The sequence below is a fragment of the Nicotiana attenuata genome, unplaced genomic scaffold, assembly GCF_001879085.1.
Source record: "Nicotiana attenuata strain UT unplaced genomic scaffold, NIATTr2, whole genome shotgun sequence".
In the NCBI taxonomy this organism is placed as follows: domain Eukaryota; kingdom Viridiplantae; phylum Streptophyta; class Magnoliopsida; order Solanales; family Solanaceae; genus Nicotiana; species Nicotiana attenuata.
In genome coordinates this window covers 100,746-122,772 of record NW_017671314.1, presented here as the reverse complement: position 1 = coordinate 122,772, position 22,027 = coordinate 100,746, and the positions used below count along the sequence as shown (strand labels likewise).

The following is a 22,027-nucleotide window of genomic DNA, read 5'->3' as shown; positions in this document are numbered from 1 at the left end:
CTTTCTTTCGGTCTCTCTTTTCATTTTTTTTTTTTATTTTTTTCCGATGCCAGTACAACATAATCATCTCTTGTTCCTAGTCTTTTACCCCACGAGCAGCTAGTACATGTAGTTAGCAAGAATCCAACTAAATAAACTGGGCTAAAGTGAATTAATATGCTTGGAAAACAAATCAAATTGGATAAAGAACCACTTTAGTCACAATTTTGCATATTACAAATAGGTTTGATTTTGAAACCAACTGGGCTAAAGTAAATTAATATGATTAGTTCATTTTTATTTGTTTTTTCGAGTTTTTCGGGGTTTTTATTAGATGAATATGGAACAACAAAAAAATTGACGCGTTTCAATAATATTTGATAAGAAAGTAATGATATAACCTATTATTTAAAGTATAAAAAAAAAAAATACATTCCATGAGAAGATCACAAATATTTCTAGATATCTTTTGAAAAAAATTCTTTATAAATTCTTCAATGTATCTATAATTATATAATTATATGTCGGCTTGATTCGAATTTTTATTACTCAATACCAAACCAATCAAACCAAACCTAATTAAAGTTTTAAATTGGTTTGATTTGACTTATTCAGTTTGAACAACCATAATGTTTGTTGAATGATCTCCATGTGTTTTCGGAAAGACCAAAAAGGAAGAAAGGGGTATAGCGCCAGTTATTGTGGCGCTATACTTGGGCCCTGTCAGCTTTTGCAGTATAGCGCCACAATAAATGGCGCTATACATTAACGGTGCAGTTACCGTTAATGTATAGCGCCAGGTATTGTGGCGCTATATATAAAAATGTAACTTTTTTTTTACCACCTATTTGTGCTTTGAGTCCAAAGAACCACATTTTGGTTCCGGACTCCAAAAAGTTATATGTGGAAGCTACAGAATGCAACATAGAAATGCTCACAAGTCAAGAGGACATCCGTTTCCGTAATCCTTCTGAAGACAATTTCTTTTCTTTTTGCTAATTTTTGTATTGTTGGTAGAACATTGAAGCATATCATCAGAGGGTAGCTGAAACATCAACCATCCACTTACCAAAGTTACCAATGGTACCACTACTAGCTGCTGATTTAATCACGTTATGATGAATGATTAAAGAAATGGCATCACCAGGCTGTCATAGAACTAATCCCACAAGTAATACATATACAATATCTACAGTTTCTGTTATCATCATTATAAAGAAACATCTTTCTTTCTACCACAGCATGACAGTAACAGCATATACTAAGCGCAAAGGCATCACTCACCCCCTTGTACGAAGCCAACCAAGGGCAGGTGCTTCATAGTTAAGCCCTGACAACAGCAATGTAGCAGAATAACAGGTATGTAACCCGTCCAAAACTGAAGAAACCTTGATTCTCATGACTTAAGATTCATCATCATCTTGCAATAGTATTTCATAAATATCAGTCCTCAAATTGAGTTCTTTATCCCGCATTACTTCCTGGAGATCCGACAACTCTTTTGCTGTAAGCACAGAAGCTAACTTGATGAAACCATCAAGCCAGAGCCTCTTTGACCTGTGAAAATGTAGAGCAACAGAAATGAGGTTATTACAAAGCACAGCAATAAAAATTAACTGATTATTGTTAAAATGAATACACTGCAATCTTTCAGGGTTGCAAACTACAGTTTTAAGGTTAGGTCAATGCTAAAGAAATATTAAAATAAGAGGGTAACAAAACCCTACAATTGAGGGACATTTGTGTTATGGTAAGCAAGGAGACAGCTTGGGAAATGTAGGAATCGACATCATAGTGCTACAGAGGGACAAAAATGGTAGGCCATCCATGGCAAACAAAAAGTTATACACTAAATCCATGACTCATTAGAAATTGCACCAAGGCTACAAGAAACAGGTAAACAGAGGCCGATTCCCTCAAGGGCATTAACTGCTGAAGTGAAATGAGAGGCTCTAATACGAAGTACATGGATATTGTCCAACAGTTGAAAGAGGGTAATGACTAGAAATAAAGAGTTTGTTTTCCCTTTCTCTCCCCGTGAACCCGGCTCTAGTAACAATTTATTTATGATATTATGTCGAGTTCTTTCCTTCTTGGCCTCTTAAATTTATGAAATTCCTTTTTATCCTGAAATCATTTCACTGCTACAGCACATCATGAACAATATACTCACCATGGGCAAGCATGGATGGCCCGAAAAAAAGCTCTTCTAGCTGCAGAAGGGTTGCATGCTATATCACTTTCATAAGCAATATACGAGCGCCAGACTAATACAGAGTTACGTAGCTTCTCATTCTCCAATGCTCTCTCAAAAAGTCTGCGTATTCTATGCTCTGTACCACCTTTGCTCATGTCGAATGATAATGCAAAGAGCCAAGCAACAAGCGATGGTTTCCTGTAAGTTTAAGCAAAGGACACAAGAAAGAGTGAGAATAAATCTTTGAAACCATTAGATGCAGAACTATATAAACACAGCTTTAAACAGCTACATGTTTAGGTATATATTCTTCTGCATCTTCTTTCAAGAGGATAGATTTCAAACATAAACCAAGAGACATTTTATAATACTGTCAAAAAGGCCTCATCCTAAATTTTTTTAGTTCGTTTTTTATTTTTATTTTTGAATTTACTGATGAAAGGAGGAGGAGGGAAATTAGATCTAATCGTCCATTATAAGGCTCTCTGACATGAAAGAGGCGGAACTCTAGACGTTGGAGACCTTCTATAATACATGCTTGGCACAGCTTTTCATCGCACAAACAGAGCGGCTTAGAAAAAGATCTTTAAGTACGCATGTATAAACATGCATTTGAAAGTCAAGATTCGTAAACTTAGCCGCTTGAGAAGTAGTACTAAAAATAAGAGAACTTAACATTGACTGACTACTGAATATCACATAGAATTGGGGGAAAGGGTAAGAGGGTCATACTTTTGGAAATTTTCATCAAAGATCCACCGCAGCTTATTGGGTGACACATAGAGATGGCCAATTTCAACTAATGCATTGTAAACATTTGGACTGCATGGATATATATCCAGTCCTTTCACTATATATTCCCAAAATTTTGACAGCTTCATTTCTTGATGATGTCTGCAAAGCATCCTCACGTAAAAGTTGAACAAACACTCCAGGTGATAACTGTTCCGCCTCCTTTCTACAGTAAGATCATTGCAGCAACCATCAGTAAGATGAAATATTCCATCAGGAAGAGATGTGTGAGATATAAGATAATGGTAATAGATTATCAATTCGTAACACAACTTCTTTAGAAAAAAAGAAAATAACATATTGCTGTTCCTCTCTTTTAATTCTTGGTTGTGAGGGGTAGAGTGAGAGCGTGGAGGTGAGGATTCCAAACTACAGAATAAGTTATAACTAGAGAAAGGTATGCCCAACAAGGATAGCTTAATCTTAACGTAGCTTGCAGGATTTACAGTAGTTACTACTGTCAGTACAACTTTTAGGTCTAGCAGTATTTACAAATAAATGCAGGAACAATTCAGATATACCTCCCCTCCATCAACTATCTAAACTCTACTTACATGGACATATCTACAACATATAAAATATATTTTCCACACCTGAATTGCACTTGAGTATTAGTAGAATTTCATTGCATTGAATATAGTCCTACTCTATTGAAACTAACTCTGAAGTCTGAACACCGAATAGTGGACTTGTACCTGACTATTCTGAAGACCTCTTTTGATAAAGTTATACGTTTTTGTTAATGATGCTTATATATGAGAAGTATACCAAAATGTAGAAACCTACACAAAGATATGGTTTTCTCCGAACAACACCCAATCTTCTATGCATAAAGGAACTTAATCGGTGCACCAAAAAGAAATAAGAGATAAGAGGCTACTCCTCAAATGTACAAAATCAAACTCTGCACCTTCACGCTTATAAAGCAAAACCAAACGAGAAATATTAGTTTGGTTCCAGACGCATATTACACCAGGATTCAGATGTCTAATTAACATTATAACTTCTATGATGACAATCTGACAAGAAAATAACCCCTTGATTCAAATAGCATAATAAACAAATCAAAACTTGCCTTTTCATTGGTTTCGGCTTCTTGTTCAGAAACACATATCAGGCTACATTAGATAAAAATGCTACTAGTTGCATTGATTAGGAAAATATTATCCAAAAGAGAAATCAAAATTCTCATGGAACTGCAAAGATGAATTTCCAACAATACTCCCCCCCCCCCCCCCCAAAACACACACACACAAAAAAAAAGGCAAAAGAAAATGAGCACCCAGTTTAAACATTTATAGACACATTTTCACATAAATTTCATAACATTCATCCGGAAAAACAATAAGAAATCAAGAGATGGAAAAGCCGTGAAGGTCTAACTATGATATCCATGTCCCCCTTGATTAATCTCCGATGGGATTAAAAGGTTTCGCTTCAACATAATGAAATGTTTCTTAAGTTAGGGACAAGTCCTCTGCTCCATATTTGCTGTCTAGTTCATTAAACTCTCTTTCTCATTAAAATACCAATTACAACGGTATATAATAATAACAATAATATGTGATATGACATGATAAAGGTACATCAATAAAATTCACCAATTAATACTCCTCATGAAAGAAAGGAAATGGAAAGCAATATAGTAAATTAATATAGTGCATGGAGATATAGCATCACCCAAGAATGTTGTTTACCCTTAACGCAGTATACATTTATCCTTAGCATCACCAAAGAACATAATTTACCCTTAACATTCTTTAGGTAAGACCATTTCTGTTAGAAAAAATGAATTGTTCAATAGCTTTAGAGGGCCAGAAACAAATATGTAAGGAACCAAGCTTGGAAAAATCAAACTCAACGAGGGCATGCAAATAGGTTCAGCTAGCTACAATTGATCCAAAGGACATGAAACTTCAGGTTTAAAAGGGAGAAATGACAGGCAGCGAAAAACTGATTACCAGGAAGCACCATTGTGAATGCTTGCTCTAAAATTTGAACACCTTCAGTCCATCCAATTGTTATCTCTTCAAATAAAGCAGCTGAACATATGAGAGCAACTGATTGATCATCAATTAAACCGCGTGTCCACGACGAACATAGCATATTCACTTGTTCTTTGAATCCTTGGCGTGCTTTTAGCTGTTGCAGGCTTGATGGTTTACATTTATATGGAATGTATTTCATACTGCTCCCCAAGCAAGATAAAATATGCATAGCACGTAAAGATGATTCCGTAGATCCAGAGCCTCCATGAGTACCGTTCCCAAGCTCCACTTCAGCGTACCAGAGATATAGGAGAGATGCATTTGTCTGAAAATCCTGCTTAGTCAATAAAAAGTAACACTACAACATCAAATGACAAAAAAAATTTATAGGTAGCAAAGATAAATTAGCCAACAAGAAATAAGACCAGTAATTGACTGAGATTGCCCGAGAAAATGTCGGCTGGAAAACCTTATTTCATGGTGAAAAAAGTGGTGATTTAAGCACTATCTAGAAGAGGCCTCTTATAAATCACAGGGCCCGTTGAAGCGGTGCTGCTCTCCCAATGAAGGGATACAGCACGCCAACATCCTGTTAAACAGGAAATAGAATGTACCTGTGGAAGTCCATCCATGGAAGACAATGCCATGTCAAAAATCTTTCTAGCATGGTCAATATTTCCAAATACTGCTTCTCTTCGTGCATAAACTCCACAAAGCAATACATCCTGTGAGAAAAAAAATTGTAAAAGACAAACAAGTGACTTTCAAGTTGAGCTATCAGAGCAAAAACCCAATGGATGCATCAGAAGCACATAAAAATTATAATACAAATCCATTTGTGACGCAAACTTAATAAAAAGAATCTTGTGGAGAACAGGGACAAATGAAAAGCAAATGAACCAAAATGACAATCCTCGGGAGAGGGAGGAGCCAAGAGAAGTGTAGACCAATCATTTTCGAGGATACAAATCAATATCAAGTCTCTAACACCTATCACACTGCTACTGTCTCTAAGCACCTAGTAGAGCAATGAGGCAAACTACAAAGTTGAGTTTTGATCAACAAATTATGCAGCAGCTGTAATCACATGAGATCCTGATCAATCTCCAACATATTCAAAAAAGTTCAATGGAATAGACAGAAGACCATAAAAGGTGCATGTGATTAATGTCAAGCTTTAAAGAAAGAAAACAGAGCAAATAAAGAGAAAAGCTGACACCTCGGTAAAACAAAAGCACCGCTCTGATGAGGACTTGCAAAACCTCAATAACTTATTGTCACCAATGAGAGCATTATTCGTGCATCGATGTTCTTACACAAAGATTTCATGAAATTACATAACCACGAGCGATTTTCCGCTTCTTGATTCTTCAAATTACCTCTATATTTATTTGCAAAGCAATTATTTTATTAAAAAGTGATTGTGCAAATATGAAACGTTAAAGACATGTACTCTACTATTTTAGAAAACAATGTGAATACACGTAGAATACTTGACCAACAAGATGAATAAAAGATATACCTGACGGTTACTCTTCAAAAGGCTTTTTGCTAAAGTTCGGCATGGTGTTACTGAACAACTAGAAGTATTCATCACTGTATTTGATAGCTCCTCCGCAATAAGAACAGCTTCTTCCAAAATGTGATTTTGGGGAAATACAGTGCAACAAAGTAATGTAGCATTTCGAACAAATCCCATCATGCCAGTCCTCATAGAGATATCATCGGAGCTACTAAAAACTTGCTCCAAACTTGTATCAATTTGGTTCCTTCCTTTTTTGGTTAAAACATCGTGCACTCTTTTTAGTTCATCAAAGAGAGAGTCTGGCATTGCCTCCAAACTAAGGCTTTTCTCGGCCCAACTTGAACTGTTTGTACAAGTCCTGCACGCATCAAAAGGAAGTAAATTACATACACCTAAGTATATTCCTCTTGTTACATTCCTTCCTTATCTAGTTTACCAAGCACCTCCATGTGGCTTCTCTCAATTAACAATATCCTTTGTCAAAGAAGAAGAACCATATTAACACAGAGAAGCAACATACCAAACAATATATTTTGACATGATTGAGAAACTAAAATATAAGTAACAATCTCTGAATTACAACTCACTCTCAGCAACTTGTAAATATTTACTTATCAAAAGGAAAAAAAACAACAACTCAGCAACCAATAAAAAGAAGACCTAATTGAATGTCACAAGGAAACATATTTTAGTGCAGCAAGTTTTTAGTCGATCCTTCTCCTAGATCTTCTCTGTATCTTTGATTTCGTATTGCAGACTGCATTTTGGAAACGATTATCAGAATGTGTAGATTAAGAAGTTTCCATTTCACCATCTAGGTTCCCTTAACCTCTAAATGGATGTCAATTATATCCAAAGACTTGCAGAGAGAAACTAGTTGAGTTAAGCCTAAAAAGTTCAAAGAACTATCCAAAATCCTTTTTCTGCATATAATTTCAACTTCAACAAATTGACCCTTTCTCTTCTAAACTGTCAAGGTAAAGCAGGGCAGATTCAGGGTTTTAACCAAAACAACGTGCTCTATATTCTTAGGCAAAGCATTAACTAGCCAATGCTAGACGCGAAATATGTAGAACAGTCAACACACACAACTTAACAATGTACTATCAATTCAAGCTGGAAAAAGTATCAGGACATAAAAAGGATGATCCCAGCTAGTTGAGCACAAGTGCCGAAAGTTTAGGCTCACCAAGTTATAGCAAGCTCAGGCACTTTCTACAGGAATCAAGCTGAACCTAGATAGCATTATCCAATCCTAATTGTAAATGTGACAGGATGACTTGGTTCTCAGAGTAAAAAGGTTCATAACTTTAGCATATGAGATCCTTCCCAAGTATGCTAGAAAAAACACTACCCTTTTCTATCCAGATACATTCACAAGCATGAACTACTCTAATGTGTGACATGGACCTCTGCGTTCCATTTATTGCAGCAATATGACGTGTTTAACTCTAATATCTAGTAGATCAATGTGAGCACTAGCGAAATCAATCTAATATTCAAGTTAAGAAGACGAACCATTGAGCCATCCTCCCGCCATAAAAATCAATGAATTGTGTTACCAGGGAAAAACGTGCTTCTTCAGAACATATCGAGAACAGGTAGTCGCTCAAATCTTCATATGCTATTACTCTCAAAAGCTGCTCATCATCCAGTGCATCAGCAGGATCCTCGCTATGAGAAATCCCAGCTGTTTCACATAAATACACAAGAAATTAATTCTCTACCAGATAACAAATGCAAAGACAAGAAGAGAAAAAGGAGGCAGGAAGCAACTCATCGCTTGGAAACTACAGGCAGTAGTATACTAACACTTAGAACAGTCAATTCAAAATCTTCACAAGGATAATAACAATCCATTTGCAAATGCAAAACATTCTTAAGCATAAAATTAGCCCCAGATTCAAAATAATAGATATACATAGTCATGGCAATGGATAGAAACGATTGGGTGGAGTTAATCATGGCAGGTGAATGCTGCTAACAACACAGCGAGAATGAAAACGAAACTGGAGCTATTACAAGTGCAGGGTAGAGAGCATGATACTGAATTTCAGAAAACTACTATTGTTCATGACTCAGTCACATGATAAATAATTTTCGACTGCCACTTTATTGGCATGTCTACTGTCATTTAGCCTTTGAAGACAGTAAAAAAAGAGATAGACTTGACAAGCTTTTTGAAGAAAAGAGATAGAGAAGCTAAGCCATTGGAACAGAAATTTACTCTAAGTGTTCATAAGTTAACAGTCCTTTTATTGGTAGTGAAAAGTAAAAGGTCCATTAAGTGACAAAGACGGTATTTAGTACAGAGAATTTTCAGCTTTCCACCCTAGCGAGTGAACCTTCCATAGAACAGTGCTCCCTGGCACAACGATCAACCTTGCTCTTTTTTTTCTTGAGGGAGGGAGGTGGTAATTATACAAATGCCAGCCTTGTTATACCTCTGTTCAGTGTATATCCTAATTTGTATATTTTTTCCCTGATTTAGTTAGTCATGGCCTCTCTTCAAGCAATTCCTCACTTGATATTTCTTCCCAAAAAGGTGTAATTAAACTTAATAAGGAAAAGAAAGCTCAGTGGAATGAAAAAGGGACGGGAGAAAGAGGATTACTTTTAGCATGGACTGGGATCCACTCGCTTGAGTCTCTTGCTACCTCTTCTTCTGACCACCTAGTCCAAGTTCTTGTGTCTTTAATCTCACCATTAGCTTCAGCAGCAGTATCAATCCCAAGCAATTTCAGCAAAGCTTCAGTGTCATCTGTCTGCTCATCATCTTTCATTTCAGATCCATCTTCTAATTCGTCAAGAGCACCATCTGTCTCTGTTATTTTTTCTAAAGCTTCATTATTTTCTTTACTTTTAGACAACGGTTCCGACCAACCAGTCCAACCACCTTTTTCAGAATCATGTGAAGGCTCCTCCCTCATAGTTTGCCTCAGCTCTTCCTCTTTCTCTAGCCACTTTGACCAGCCGAGTGCACCATCTTCCCCAACCCTGGCACCATTACTGTTCCAAAAATGTTCAAATAGTCTTTGCTTACTTTGCTCACTAAGAAGTAAAGAAGGACAGAACAAGCTGTATTCAATCTGCGCCTGGAACATGGCAGTTGCCAACTCTCTGTACCCAGCCTGCCACTCAAACCGACAGAGACTGAGAAATATATCAACCAGACCATGTTCAAGTCTTACAATAGAAGGATCCATGGAAGGCGAATTAGCACCTCCGGAAACCTGTATCCAACAAATTCATCTCCATCAGCAAATGGATGGGTGACAGAAAAGATCAAGATGAATTTATTTGTCAATAACTCTAAACTCTTGCAGCAAAGCATGTACTAACCCTGCAAGATTTCACATACATAAAATCAAAGAGAATATACTGAATTATTTAAAGGACTGCTTCCTACTCATTTCATCTAAGTTTTGAAAATTGCTTCACAATTAATTTCAAAATATAACACAGTGGAAACTTACAGTACTTAATGCTCGAGATCCACGCAAAATTTCATTTTTACAAGGTCGTGCTGCACCAATAGTAAAGTTTTCTCTTTAAGTTGTGAATGAATCCAATATTCTGGATATACATGGACACTAACACATGTATAAATTGAGTAAATATTATACAGTTTCACCCTTGAGCCATTCAAAGGCCTCACTTCGCAGCTTCTTATTTGGAAATCTTTCACTATGATCCTACTTCAGCAACTAAATAAGGAAGTTCTAGGATATGCACACACCAATATTTGTTGATCTGGTCCTCGCCAAGTTCATGCTGGAAGCTACTACCCACCCTACCCTTCCCCAACAACTTCATGGAATTATCCTTCATAAACACTTCAATACACTATCTCTCCCAAGAGTCCAGAAAGGTGTTCTTAGGACAAATGCCCTTTCAAGGATCCACAGCCAAGCAGAAGGATTTTACTATGCAGCTTCTCATCTATTTGACTGTTAATGATACCATCAGTTTTGACCCAGAAGGGCACAATCATCTTTATCATTTACACTGTATAAGAATATAAGGACTTTATCAGAAGCCACACAAGCACCCAACACAAAGATCAAAATTTTCAGAACAGCAACAAAAACTCAAAGTCTGTATGCTCAAATTAATAAATATCTTATGCACAAAAAAAGAGAGCATAATGTGTCAAAGGTGAGGACCTGCCTATGTTGCTTAGACCGTGCACCAGATAAAGCTTGGATTGCATTTGCATACATTTTTCTCATTTCAGAAACCTTAAACCTTGAAAAGTCGCCCTGAACAACCCGCAAAAATTCTCTCCACAATGTGTAACTACCTGAGTTCTGGAGAAGTATCTTCTCCCATCGACTAATCAGGTCATCAATGGTATCTCTGCTCTGATAGGCATTCATAAGAGAGAGAAGAAGGTCTTCACTGTCAGGGTTCAGCTCAGTGGCCTTCTCCAGAATACTGATCTTCTTTTCAAGTGTTTGCAAACGGGCACCTTTCTGTGGCTGCCTACTTGCTACCTTATCTTGGAACTGCGCAAAAGCCAACCAAATTTGTGAATCATGTGGCCGTTCCCTTGTCATCTTGTTGAACTCCTTTGTTTTGCGAAAGACCTCGTCCTCCCAAGATTCCTCGACCACTACATTACCTGAAACAGGATCTCCTCTTATTCCTTCATCTGACTTAACTTCATCTGGAAATGAGATGAAATCAGCTGGCATGCTCATCATTGGCTTGAGAGGAGCCAAAAATCTTAGACGTTTCAAGTTCTTATGGTGTTCAATTGCAGCATATGTTGCAGACCAATAGCGACCTCCAGACCTTAGTTTATTGTCCAATGCATCAATATCACTTTCTCTTTCAAAAGTTCTCTTATCATTCCACCTATAGTAATTGAGCTCAGAGTTTTTCCTCGAATTATGAAGCTTGTAACGAGCAACATCCATTCTATAGTACAGCAGAAAATATTCTACAGTTAGTTAAGTAAAGTGAATCAAGCTAAGAACTAATACATATTAGGTGTGTCAAATGCACTTTTTTGTGTAGAACATAATTAAAAATCCTCCTCCATGATGAAATCAAGTATGACTGTATGAAAGCTCAAAAAAACAATTACGTAAAAAACAGTTTATTTCCTCATACATTATTTGCCTTCACCATAATATAAAATAAAGCACAAGTTCACTGTGTCCTAGCATAACTCATAAAATCATAGTACATGCCCCCTATGATAACAATGGAACAATAACCTCATCAACTCTATTTACTACACACAAAAAAGAAATCATAACTGATTTGCGTTTGCGACATAGTTGATTGGTTGATTGACTTTGCTGCAAATACGAATAGGTTAACTAAAATTATTGCAATTGTAATGATTTTCAGATGACAATTCCACTTTGTTAGCTGGTTGAATCGTCATTCTAACATTTTCAAATTGCTCCCATTGTGCTAGATGTTGAGAAAAGTCTCTCTTTATGTTTTACGACGGCATTGCCCATAGCGAGCCAATAACTGCTGCAATCCACATACAAGTTCCAATTATGTGTAGTTTTAAATTCTCTTGACAGCTAACAAATCAAATTACAGTTAAATTAGAAAAATTAAGCAAGTTGCGTCGCGACTCTTATTCTGACTACTTGTTCTACGTAGCTTAAAAGAATGCATAGAAAAGCAGCATTCGCACCTGTAGAGAGTACCAAAAGCTAAATTGTCTCGATCGCCACGAGAGTCAAAGTAATAGTCTTTAACATTATCAGTAGCTGAAGAAGAAGCCCAAGTTCGAACATCACGTTTTCTAGAAGAAGAAAGTGCATAGTCATAATTTGGGCCCTCATTACTCAGTCGCTGCCTTTTCTTCCTCCTCTTTTTCTTCTTCTTACTCTTTCTTTCTTCATCATCAGAAGTAGACGAGTGGCCCCGCTCCGACGCGGACGAGTCCAGCAACTCATACCGTGCTCCCTCTCCTTTTTTATTTTCCTTTTCTATATCTTCTCCTTCTTCGTCTTCTAGATTCTCGTGGAACTGGATATTAACGTAGTTCGTCGAAACGGTGTTGTTTATAACGGAGATGTCGGTTGTGAAGCTGGAATTGCGAAGCCATTCAGGAACGGCGTCGTGTGAGGTGGAGGGATTGGGCGGTGCACATATCTGAGATTGGGGGAAAACGGGAAATAAGGATGAACTTTTTGGTGCTTCTTCTGTTTCGATTTCTTCCATGGCGGATTCTGTTTCAATCTTCTTCTATAAACTACTAATAAACCCCCCGTATTTTCCAAGTCATAATGTCATATTACTGAAAATGTACCAAAAAAATTATTAATAATAAATTGACTAAAATAATTGTTACAAAAAATCAAAATAAGATAGGCAGCTATATAGCATAAACCACAAGAGATATTACAACTTGTTTGGATGGTTGTTCCCATTGTATCGTATTGTATTGTTATCCCAAAACAATATTTGTTTTGATTGTTTCATTAAAATTGGTTGTATTGTGTTGTTAAATTCATTGTTCCGAATAATGAAAAATCCTCTTTTTTAAAACAACCGATTTGGTGTGGTGGGATTGTTTCCTATTTTTCTTTCTAACTATGCCCTAACTTATTACTCCACAATTCTATTTTACCTTTTAACTTTTTTCTATTTTAACTCCAAATCTCCAACCTATAACCTATTTTATTTTTTTCCAAAACTTCTGCCGCCAACATTAAAGGCGTTTTGCCGCCTTCTGTTTGATTTTTTCTCCTAATTTGCTTTTAACTCAATTCTAATTAGTTGTGCTCCTTTGTTTTGCCTTCTGTCTCGCTCCTTTCTTTTGCTTTCTTAAGGTATTTTGCCTTCTTCTATTTTGTTTTTTAAAATTATGTTATGCATAATTTTTGCTAAATTTAATATTTAAGCAGTTGAGGGTATTTTAGTAAACTTATCAGTTACAGTACAATACGACACTGTCAAACCAAACAGCAAAATATTATTTAACAATAACAAACAATACAATCTATTCAAACATTGTATCATAAAAAAATACAATACAATACGATACAGTACAATACAATACATTATAAAACGATGAGGAACAATAATCCAAACAAAGTATTAGTGTGCCAAAACGGGAGATCTATGAAATTATTCTTTAATTTTAAATAAGTTTTCTTCTAAATAAGTTGTTAATATTATTCTATAACTAATGGAGACATTTGAAAAATTATTACTGTCTTTTTATCTAATTGAATATATTAAATAGCGTAATTTAAAATTTCAATTTGCATTTCCAGCCCTTTCAATTCACGTCCAGAGCGTGGTGTGATTTAATTAATTTGAAGTGGGTCTACCCAGTTGAATCTTACCTTACCTATTGTATCGTAATCTATCATTATCCCAAAATAATGTTTATTTCGATAGTTTATTTAAAATTGATTGTATTATATTGTTAAATTCATTGTTCTGGAACATTCAAAAACCCTATTTTATGAAACAACTGATTTGGTGTGGTGGGATTGCATTCTATTTTCTTTTTCAATTATGCCCTTACTTATTACTATAATTCTATTTTATCATTTATATTTTTATTTTATTTTAACTCCAAATCTCCAACCTATTGACCTACTTTATTTTTTTCCATCTTTTGTAAAGTTGGTTCGCCCTGTTCTTTTTATTCAAGTCTCCATTCGATTCTTTGTCTCTTTCCATCATTTTAATTTAATTTTTGTTGCTAATATTAGTTAACCTTTTTCTTCGAGTTTTTTCTCTTGTTTCCAAGCTACGTAATTAATGATAAATTAGTAGAAAGATGTTTTCGCAAATTATCTTTTTGTGTAATTCTTGATAAATTTTATTTAAAACAATTGCGGGTATTTTAGTAAACTTATCAGTTACAGTACAATACGATACAGTCAAACCAAACAACAAAATGTTCTTTAACAACAGCAAACGATACAATCTATTCAAACGTTGAATCCATAAAACGATACAATACAATAGAATAAATTATAAAACGATGGATAATAATCATCCAAACATGGTGTTACTATAGATAATCAGCTAGGTTGGCAAGATGTCTTTTGATTTGGCACTCGGCACCTATGGTTAAACAGATACCTTTAGAAAAAATAGTGCTGCAAATCTTTCTGATAAGAGTGTACATGTTAGACCATTAGAATATAATTATTTTTTTTTTGGGTCAACAGACGAAGTTATATTAAATTAAGTGATAACCAATACTAGAAGCAAAGTGTATGCTTTGCATATTGTTACAAAAAGAAGTGATATATGGACCATTATAATGATCCCTAGGTTGAGCTACACACTACACAAAAAGGCATTTGGCGGTAATTATTTAGCGGCAATAAGTCAATTGCCGCTAATAGATGCTATAAGCTGAAATATTAGCGACAAATGACCATTAACCAGTAAAAAAAATCCTTTTACCGACAATAAAAATAAATTTCCACTAAAAGTTACTAATTGACTTTTAGCGAAATAGGTTTTTCTTTTATTTTAACTTTCCCTCCCTGCCCAAAAAATAAATCTTTCCCTCCAAATTTTTTGGACAAGGACGAACGATTCCCTCGAATCAGAAAATAATAGAAAAACCTATTCCTTCATTGAACGGGATATGGAAGAGGCGAGATTAACAGAATCGCACATATAGGCCTCTCACGATCCGAATTTCCCACCGTCGGGACCGTGGTGGCGCCTAATATTTGTACTCGCTAGGCAAGCCAATGTTCAGAATATTTCACCTTTTTATTTTATCTTTTAACAATTTAAAAAGTTAACAACAGTAAATCAGCGAAAATAAATGCGGAAGACCACAGTTTAAAAGATTATCTTAGAGCTAATAACAAATCGTAATAAACTCCACCCAGAACTGGTGTCACAACCCATGGACAGTCTACGAATACTACAAATAATAGTCTGAACAAAAGTTTACATCTGTCTCGGAAGTAGATAAAACAGAAATAAAATAGGATAGAAGGGGACGTCACGGCCTGCGAACGTCTACAGGACTACCTTGGGTCTCCTATGGACTGAAGGCAGCAACCTCGAACTCTGGTCAGCCACTAGCTCCGTAATTTGCACAGGAAGTGCAGAGTGTAGTATCAGTACAACCGACCCCATGTACTGGTAAGTGCCGAGCCTAACCTCGACGAAGTAGTGACAAGGCTACGGCGGGGTGTGTGTATATATATATATATATATATATATATATATATAAATAAAACCTGCAATAGCTTATAATAACAGAAAAGATGTACATAATGAAAAATAACCGAAACTTCCATTAAAGAAATACAGAACCCATCCATTCTACTAGTATTCAGCTATAACTAAATCTTAGGGAGTTTCAACATCTCAGTAATGAACCGCAATAGAAATGAATGCCAAAAACAATAACTGATGCGGCGTGCATCTCGATCCCACCATATGAACAATAACAGTATCAATATTCACCCTTGTTCCTCCTTGTTGCGGAGCGCAACCCGATCCCACCTATCCACCCTTATTACTCCTCAACACATATCACTCTTATTCTTCATGTTGCTACGCGCAACCCGATCTCACTTGTCCATCGTGCAACCCGATCCCACCAGACTATCACATTTCTCCCGTATTCCTTCTATTGAGGCGTGCAACCCGATCCCAATATATATATCAACACCAAACACAAAAGAATAAAGACAAGGTATTTCACAAGCTAACTCAAATTCCCCATATTACTTATACTCCAAACCACATAATGGAATATCACTACGATTATAAAACTTCACCAGTGAAAACTACTTAGCGAGACCAACCAAGATACACCATATGGCACCAATAAACCAATACAAGCCAACAGGGTAATGGAACAAAACCATGGAATAATTAAATTCTTCAATAACGAGAACAACAGTTAATGTGAAGCAATAAGACATGAAAACATTTAGGAGCAAGTAGCAATTAAGGCAGGATAGCAATATAAAGGGAGACGGGGAAGGGAACAGGAAAAAATGATAATTTGGTGGCGCATAGGTACTCGTCACCACACCTATACACCACACACATGAAATTCCACATAGCATATAAGTCGGGGATCCCTAGTCCCTCAAGTCAAGGTTAGACCAAATACTTACCTCAAGCCAACGGGTAATTCAACACTCAACCACCGCTTTACCTCTCAATTCCACCACCAATTCACCCGTATCTAGCCATAATTAATTTAATAACATCAATAAACGCTAAAGGAAACAATTCCAATGCATAATCATAGATTTTCTATCATTTTCCCCAAAAAGTCAAAAACCGAACCCGGGTCCGTTTGGTCAAAACTCGAAGTTCGGACCAAAACCCGATTAACCATTCACCCCCGAGCCCGGATATACAATTGATTTTAGAATCCGACCTCAAATTGAGGTCTAAATCCCCAATTTATAAAAATCCCTAATTCTAGCCAAACCCCCAATTTTTACCATAGAAATCATAGATTTTTTGTTGGAGATTCATGAAATATGATAGGAAAGTGAAAGAAAGTGGATTAGGATCACTTACCAAAGGTTTGGAGAAGAATTGGTCTTGGGAGAATTGTCTCTAGGGTTTTAGGATTTGAGAGATATGAAAAATGGGTGAAAATTCCGTCCAAGTTTCAATTTGAACAGTTACAGATGTCGCAATTGCGACAGGAGCTTCGCAATTGCGAAGCTCGCAAATGCGAGACAGGCTTCGCAAATACGAACCTGCCGCATGTCTGCTACTATCACAATTGCGAACAATTTGTCGCAATTACGAAGGCTGACCCTTCCTGTTGATTTCGCAAATGCGAAGGGGTGTTCGCAAATGCGAACTAAGCTGGCCCAGCCTTGTGATCGCATTTGCGATGAAAGGCTCGAAATTGCCAAGCCTGTAAAGCTTGCAATTGCGAAGCCTGATCTCGAAATTGCGAGATCAGAGGCCTGCAACTCTGCTGAAGTATACCAGCAAATTCCCTAAGTTCAAAATCACACCGTGGCCTATCCAAAACTCACCCGAGCCCTCGGGGCTCTAACCAAACATGCACACAAGTCTAAAAATATCATACAGACTTGCTCGTGCGATCAATCGCCAAAATAACATCTTAAACAATGAATTTAACACCAAAACTCATGAAATTCTCAAGATAGTTCGAAATTTCTAACTTTTCAACCAAAGGTCCGAATTACATCAAATCACCTTCTTGTATGGAGTGTGTGCTTATCCATCAAGTTAATCGGGCTACAACATATGATCATCTTTTTATTAATGGTATTATGCCATCATATGATACTTGGTTTTGTCATGGTGAGTATTTAAAGGGATCAAGCAATGCTCAAATAAATAATCGAAGCCAGTCAACTCTAAGGAGCGATGATATGACAGGAATGATACATGATGCCTTTGGAGGCTTTACACAGTTCATGGATACTGGCGTTAGTGAAAGGGGTGATGTAGATCATAACTTACAAGAGAATAATGCTCATCCATCCTTATGTAGAGGTGGATAAGTTTGAATGGCTCATGAAGGAGGCAAATGAAGAACAATATCCAGGATGTAAGAAGTTTAGCAAACTGTCCTTTTTGCCGCATATGTATCGTACAAAATGCATGTTCAAATGGTCAAATGAATCTTTTAATGCTTTGCTTGGACTATTGAAGGATGCGCTGCCTGAAGGGAAAAAATTGCCTCCTTCTTTCTATGAGACCAAAAAGATAGTTGAAGGCTTGGGCTTAAAGTATGAAAAAATCCATGCTTGTCCCAACGATTGCATGCTTGTTAGGAAAGAGTTTGCTAATAAGAATTTCAATGAATGCAAAGTTTGTGGGGCTTCTAGATGGAAAAATGATGCTAGAAAAACTCCAGCCAAGGTCCTAAAGTATTTTCCTTTAAAACCGAGGCTACAAAGATTGTTTATGTCATCAGAAACTTCTAAAGCAATGCGATGTCATCATGAAGAGCGCAACAAAGATAGAGTTCTACGACATCCTGCAGATTCTGAAGCTTGGAAATATTTTGATAGTAAATATCCTAAATTTGCTGGAGACCCTCGCAAATCCATTTGGCACAATGCGAACTGTTCACAGTACATGGCCAGTGATCCATTTGGCACAATGCGAACTGTTCACAGTACACGGGCCTGTGATTTTAATGCCATATAATCTTCCACCATGGATGCGCATGAAACAAGAGTTCTTCATTATGTCCTTACTTATTCCTGGACCAAAATCGCATGGAAATAATATTGATGTCTTTTTGCAACCTCTAATAGAAGAGTTAAATGAATTATGGAATATTGGTATAGAAACCTACGATGCCTCTACTAAGGATATATTTCAAATGCGAGCAGCTCTCATATGGACGATAAATGATTTTCCAGCATATGGTACTCTCTATGGATGGTGCACTTATGGTAGATTTGCATGTCCTTCTTGTAATATAAACACTCAATCTAGAAAGCTCAAACATGGCAGAAAGATTTGTCACATGGGGCATCGCCACTTCTTGAAGTCAGGATACAAATATCGAAATGATGCAAAATCATTTGATGGGACTAAAGAAACAAGATCTGCACCTTGTCCAGTAATTGGTTCAGTAGTGCTGAATCAAGTTAAAGATACAAAATTTACTCTTGGACAGTCAAGTGAACTGGTAAGTGGGGTGATGAAAAACACATGGAAAAAGAGAAGTATTTTTTTTAATCTTCCTTATTGGAAATTTAACTTGGTGCGCCATAATCTTGATGTGATGCACATAGAAAAGAACGCGTGTGATAACATAATTTATACATTATTGGATCTTGGTAAAAAGTCTAAAGACAACTTAGAGGCTCGATTGGACTTGAAGGAGATGAAAATAAGACCAAGCTTATGGCCTCAGTACCGAGCTAGTGGTAGAGCATATCTTCCTCCTACTTTTTTCACAATGTCTCCGATGGAAAAGGAGTTATTTTATGAAGCACTACAAAATTCCAAGTTTCCAGATGGCTATGCGTCTAATATCTCACGTTGCTTTCGCAAACGAAAGATATCTGGGCTAAAAACTCATGATTTTCATGTTTTAATGCAAGAACTTCTTCCTCTCACCTTGCGGAGATCAGTAGATAAAAGAGTTAGTTCAATTTTAATTGAACTATGCACATTCTTTCGTGTTCTGTGTAGCAAAGAGATAAAACTAGAAGAGTTAAAGTTACTTGAATAAAAAATTCCAGAAACATTGTCTACCTTGGAGAAACTCTTCCTCCAAGGATTCTTTACTGTTATGTTACACTTGGTAATTCACTTGGCAACTGAGGCTAAACATGCAGGTCCAGTACATTATCGTTGGATATACCCAATTGAGAGGTATGAAGAATATCACTGAATCTTTATCTTATGTCTTTAGTTGTTAAATATTCTAATATCAAACTAATAATATTACTTTGTTCCATAGGTTTTGGGGTACTTTAAAATCATATGTTCGTAATCGTGCATGTCCAAAAGGTTCAATAGCGGAAGCATACGTAGCAAATGAGTGTATGGCATTTTGCTAACGATATTTGGAGGGTGGAGATTCAAGGTCTTATTGTTCAAGAAAATGCAGTGATGAGATTGAGCATGAGACTAGTAAAGAAGAATGTCTTTTTCCTGTTGTTGGGGAGTCGTACGGTGGAGTAGATGTATTTGAGTTGGATGAGAAAATATGGTTGCAAGCACATCGACATGTGCTTTTCAATTGCGAGTCAGAAGTGGTTGAGAATTATAAAAAGTAAGTATTATATCTATTATTTAATATATGTATATTACTTATTTGATAACAAAATTGATATATGGGAGTTACATGAATAGGGAACATATTGCTGAAATCAAAAGAGCACATCTTAAGCGTCGTTTGACACAACATCAACTTGACCGTGTGCATTTCGATACATTCCATGAGTGGTTCAAAGAGCAAGTAAGTAGTAGGACTAAGTCATTGGTTACATTAAATTATTGTCCTTGTACAGATATCCACATTTACAGTTATATCTTTTATTTGGTTAGGTAAAGGAGTTGGAAGCTACGCATAACATCTTAAAGGATGTTAAAGTCCTTGCACGAGGACCGAGTTACATTGCAAAAAAGATTTAGTGCGTTCGATGTAAATAACGGCTATTGATTCCGAATAAAACAAAGTGAAGAGTTCAAGGTGACACAAAATAGTGGTGTTATGGTCGTTTCAAAGACTGAAAGTTATGCAAGCACAAGTGACAATGCTCCAAAATCTGCAAATATCACATATTATGGCAGATTGAATGATATTGTGGAGTTAAACTACTATGAAAAATTTAAGGTTATCTTATTTAAGTGTGATTGGGTTGATGTAACCAAAGGTAGAGGAATTAAGGAAGACGACTTGGGTTTCACACTTGTGAATTTCTCACACCTGACAGACTCTGGCGATCGAGAACGTCATGAGCCCTTTATTTTTGCAGAACAAGATCAACAAGTAATATTTGTGCAAGATCCTCAAGATCATGAATGGTTTGTCCCTAGGTTAATTAAACCTCGAGACATTTTTAATATGGGGGAGGAAAATAGTGTGCAGCTTGAGTCATCAACGCAGAGTGATGCTACTGACTTAGCTCTTTTAGAAAATGCTCGTGTTCTAGAAGATGAGTATAATGTCGAGGGAGGAAATGACATAGAAAATGAATGTGATTCTGAATAAGATAGGTGGAACTTATAGAATATTTTTTTTGCAAGTGTTATTTAAGAACTTCTAAGGGTGTTATTTTTTTACTTCAGAAGTTTAATATTGGATGTTTGAGTGAATTTGTTGTGCTTTCTTTTACTTATATTTTGCTTATTATATTCATTTAAATGTGATATGCTAAGGTGGTATTATCACTTGATAATTTTTTTGTTAGTGCATCAATAACTCTTATCTCTAAAATAACCTTTGTCACAAGACTTTGTTTGTGTGCACGAGTTGTTAATGTTTTTCACATCTTGAGAATAGGACGATGCTTCCTCCTGTTTTGCATGTGACCTGCTGATCTATTGGAGTTAATCTGGTACTAATATAGTTTAATGCAGCTAGATAATTTTTTTATTTTTGGAGAAGGAACTATGCGAACTAGAGGTCGCAACCGACTTGTAATTGAACAAGACGATGATGAAGATGTGCGACCTTATATTGAGCATTTGATGGATGCTTAAAACCATTCTGTGGCCCAGCCTTATATTGAGCAGTTGATGGATAATAGGAACAACTCTGAAGACCAGGCACATGATGATCAATCTAATGAGTTGAACAGTTCTGCTGGTGGCACTGAAGTTCAACATAATGCTGATGAATCAGGTTACACTTTTATCTTGCAAGTAGAAGTAAAACTCTAGAAACTGCACAAAAATAAGAAAGCACATATGGCGTTTACCTGCATAAATTTTGCTTTCATTTGTGAGTTTGTTCGTATATCATGGGAAACTGTAAATTTATCCCATATCCACCTTGAATTGCTGGCTGTCGATTTACATAGTTGGTTCATTCATTTATGCTGCTTATACCATGCATGCTGCTTGTGAATGAAAGTTGTCCATAGTCAAAAGATAAGTCAC

The 22,027-nt window shown here is 36.3% G+C and overlaps 2 protein-coding genes across 2 annotated transcripts; one reads left to right on the top strand and one right to left on the bottom strand.

The window, feature by feature from the left end:
* Window positions 1-1,025: 1,025 nt before the first annotated feature.
* On the bottom strand, window positions 1,026-12,719 carry LOC109207498 (protein NRDE2 homolog). Its single transcript, XM_019370431.1, has 10 exons — window positions 12,144-12,719; window positions 10,648-11,404; window positions 9,096-9,714; window positions 8,000-8,171; window positions 6,479-6,839; window positions 5,571-5,681; window positions 4,930-5,290; window positions 2,909-3,134; window positions 2,153-2,374; window positions 1,026-1,536 (listed from the first exon to the last, which is right to left on the bottom strand). Exons 1-10 carry the CDS (start codon window positions 12,674-12,676, stop codon window positions 1,383-1,385), a joined length of 3,516 nt encoding a protein of 1,171 aa, XP_019225976.1. The 5' UTR covers window positions 12,677-12,719; the 3' UTR covers window positions 1,026-1,382.
* A 5,910-nt stretch (window positions 12,720-18,629) lies between these two features.
* LOC109207493 lies at window positions 18,630-20,557 on the top strand. The gene is made up of 5 exons (XM_019370425.1): window positions 18,630-19,100; window positions 19,260-19,559; window positions 19,993-20,195; window positions 20,276-20,381; window positions 20,471-20,557. The coding sequence occupies exons 1-5, from the start codon at window positions 18,630-18,632 to the stop codon at window positions 20,555-20,557; spliced, it is 1,167 nt and encodes a 388-aa protein (XP_019225970.1).
* Window positions 20,558-22,027: the final 1,470 nt, after the last annotated feature.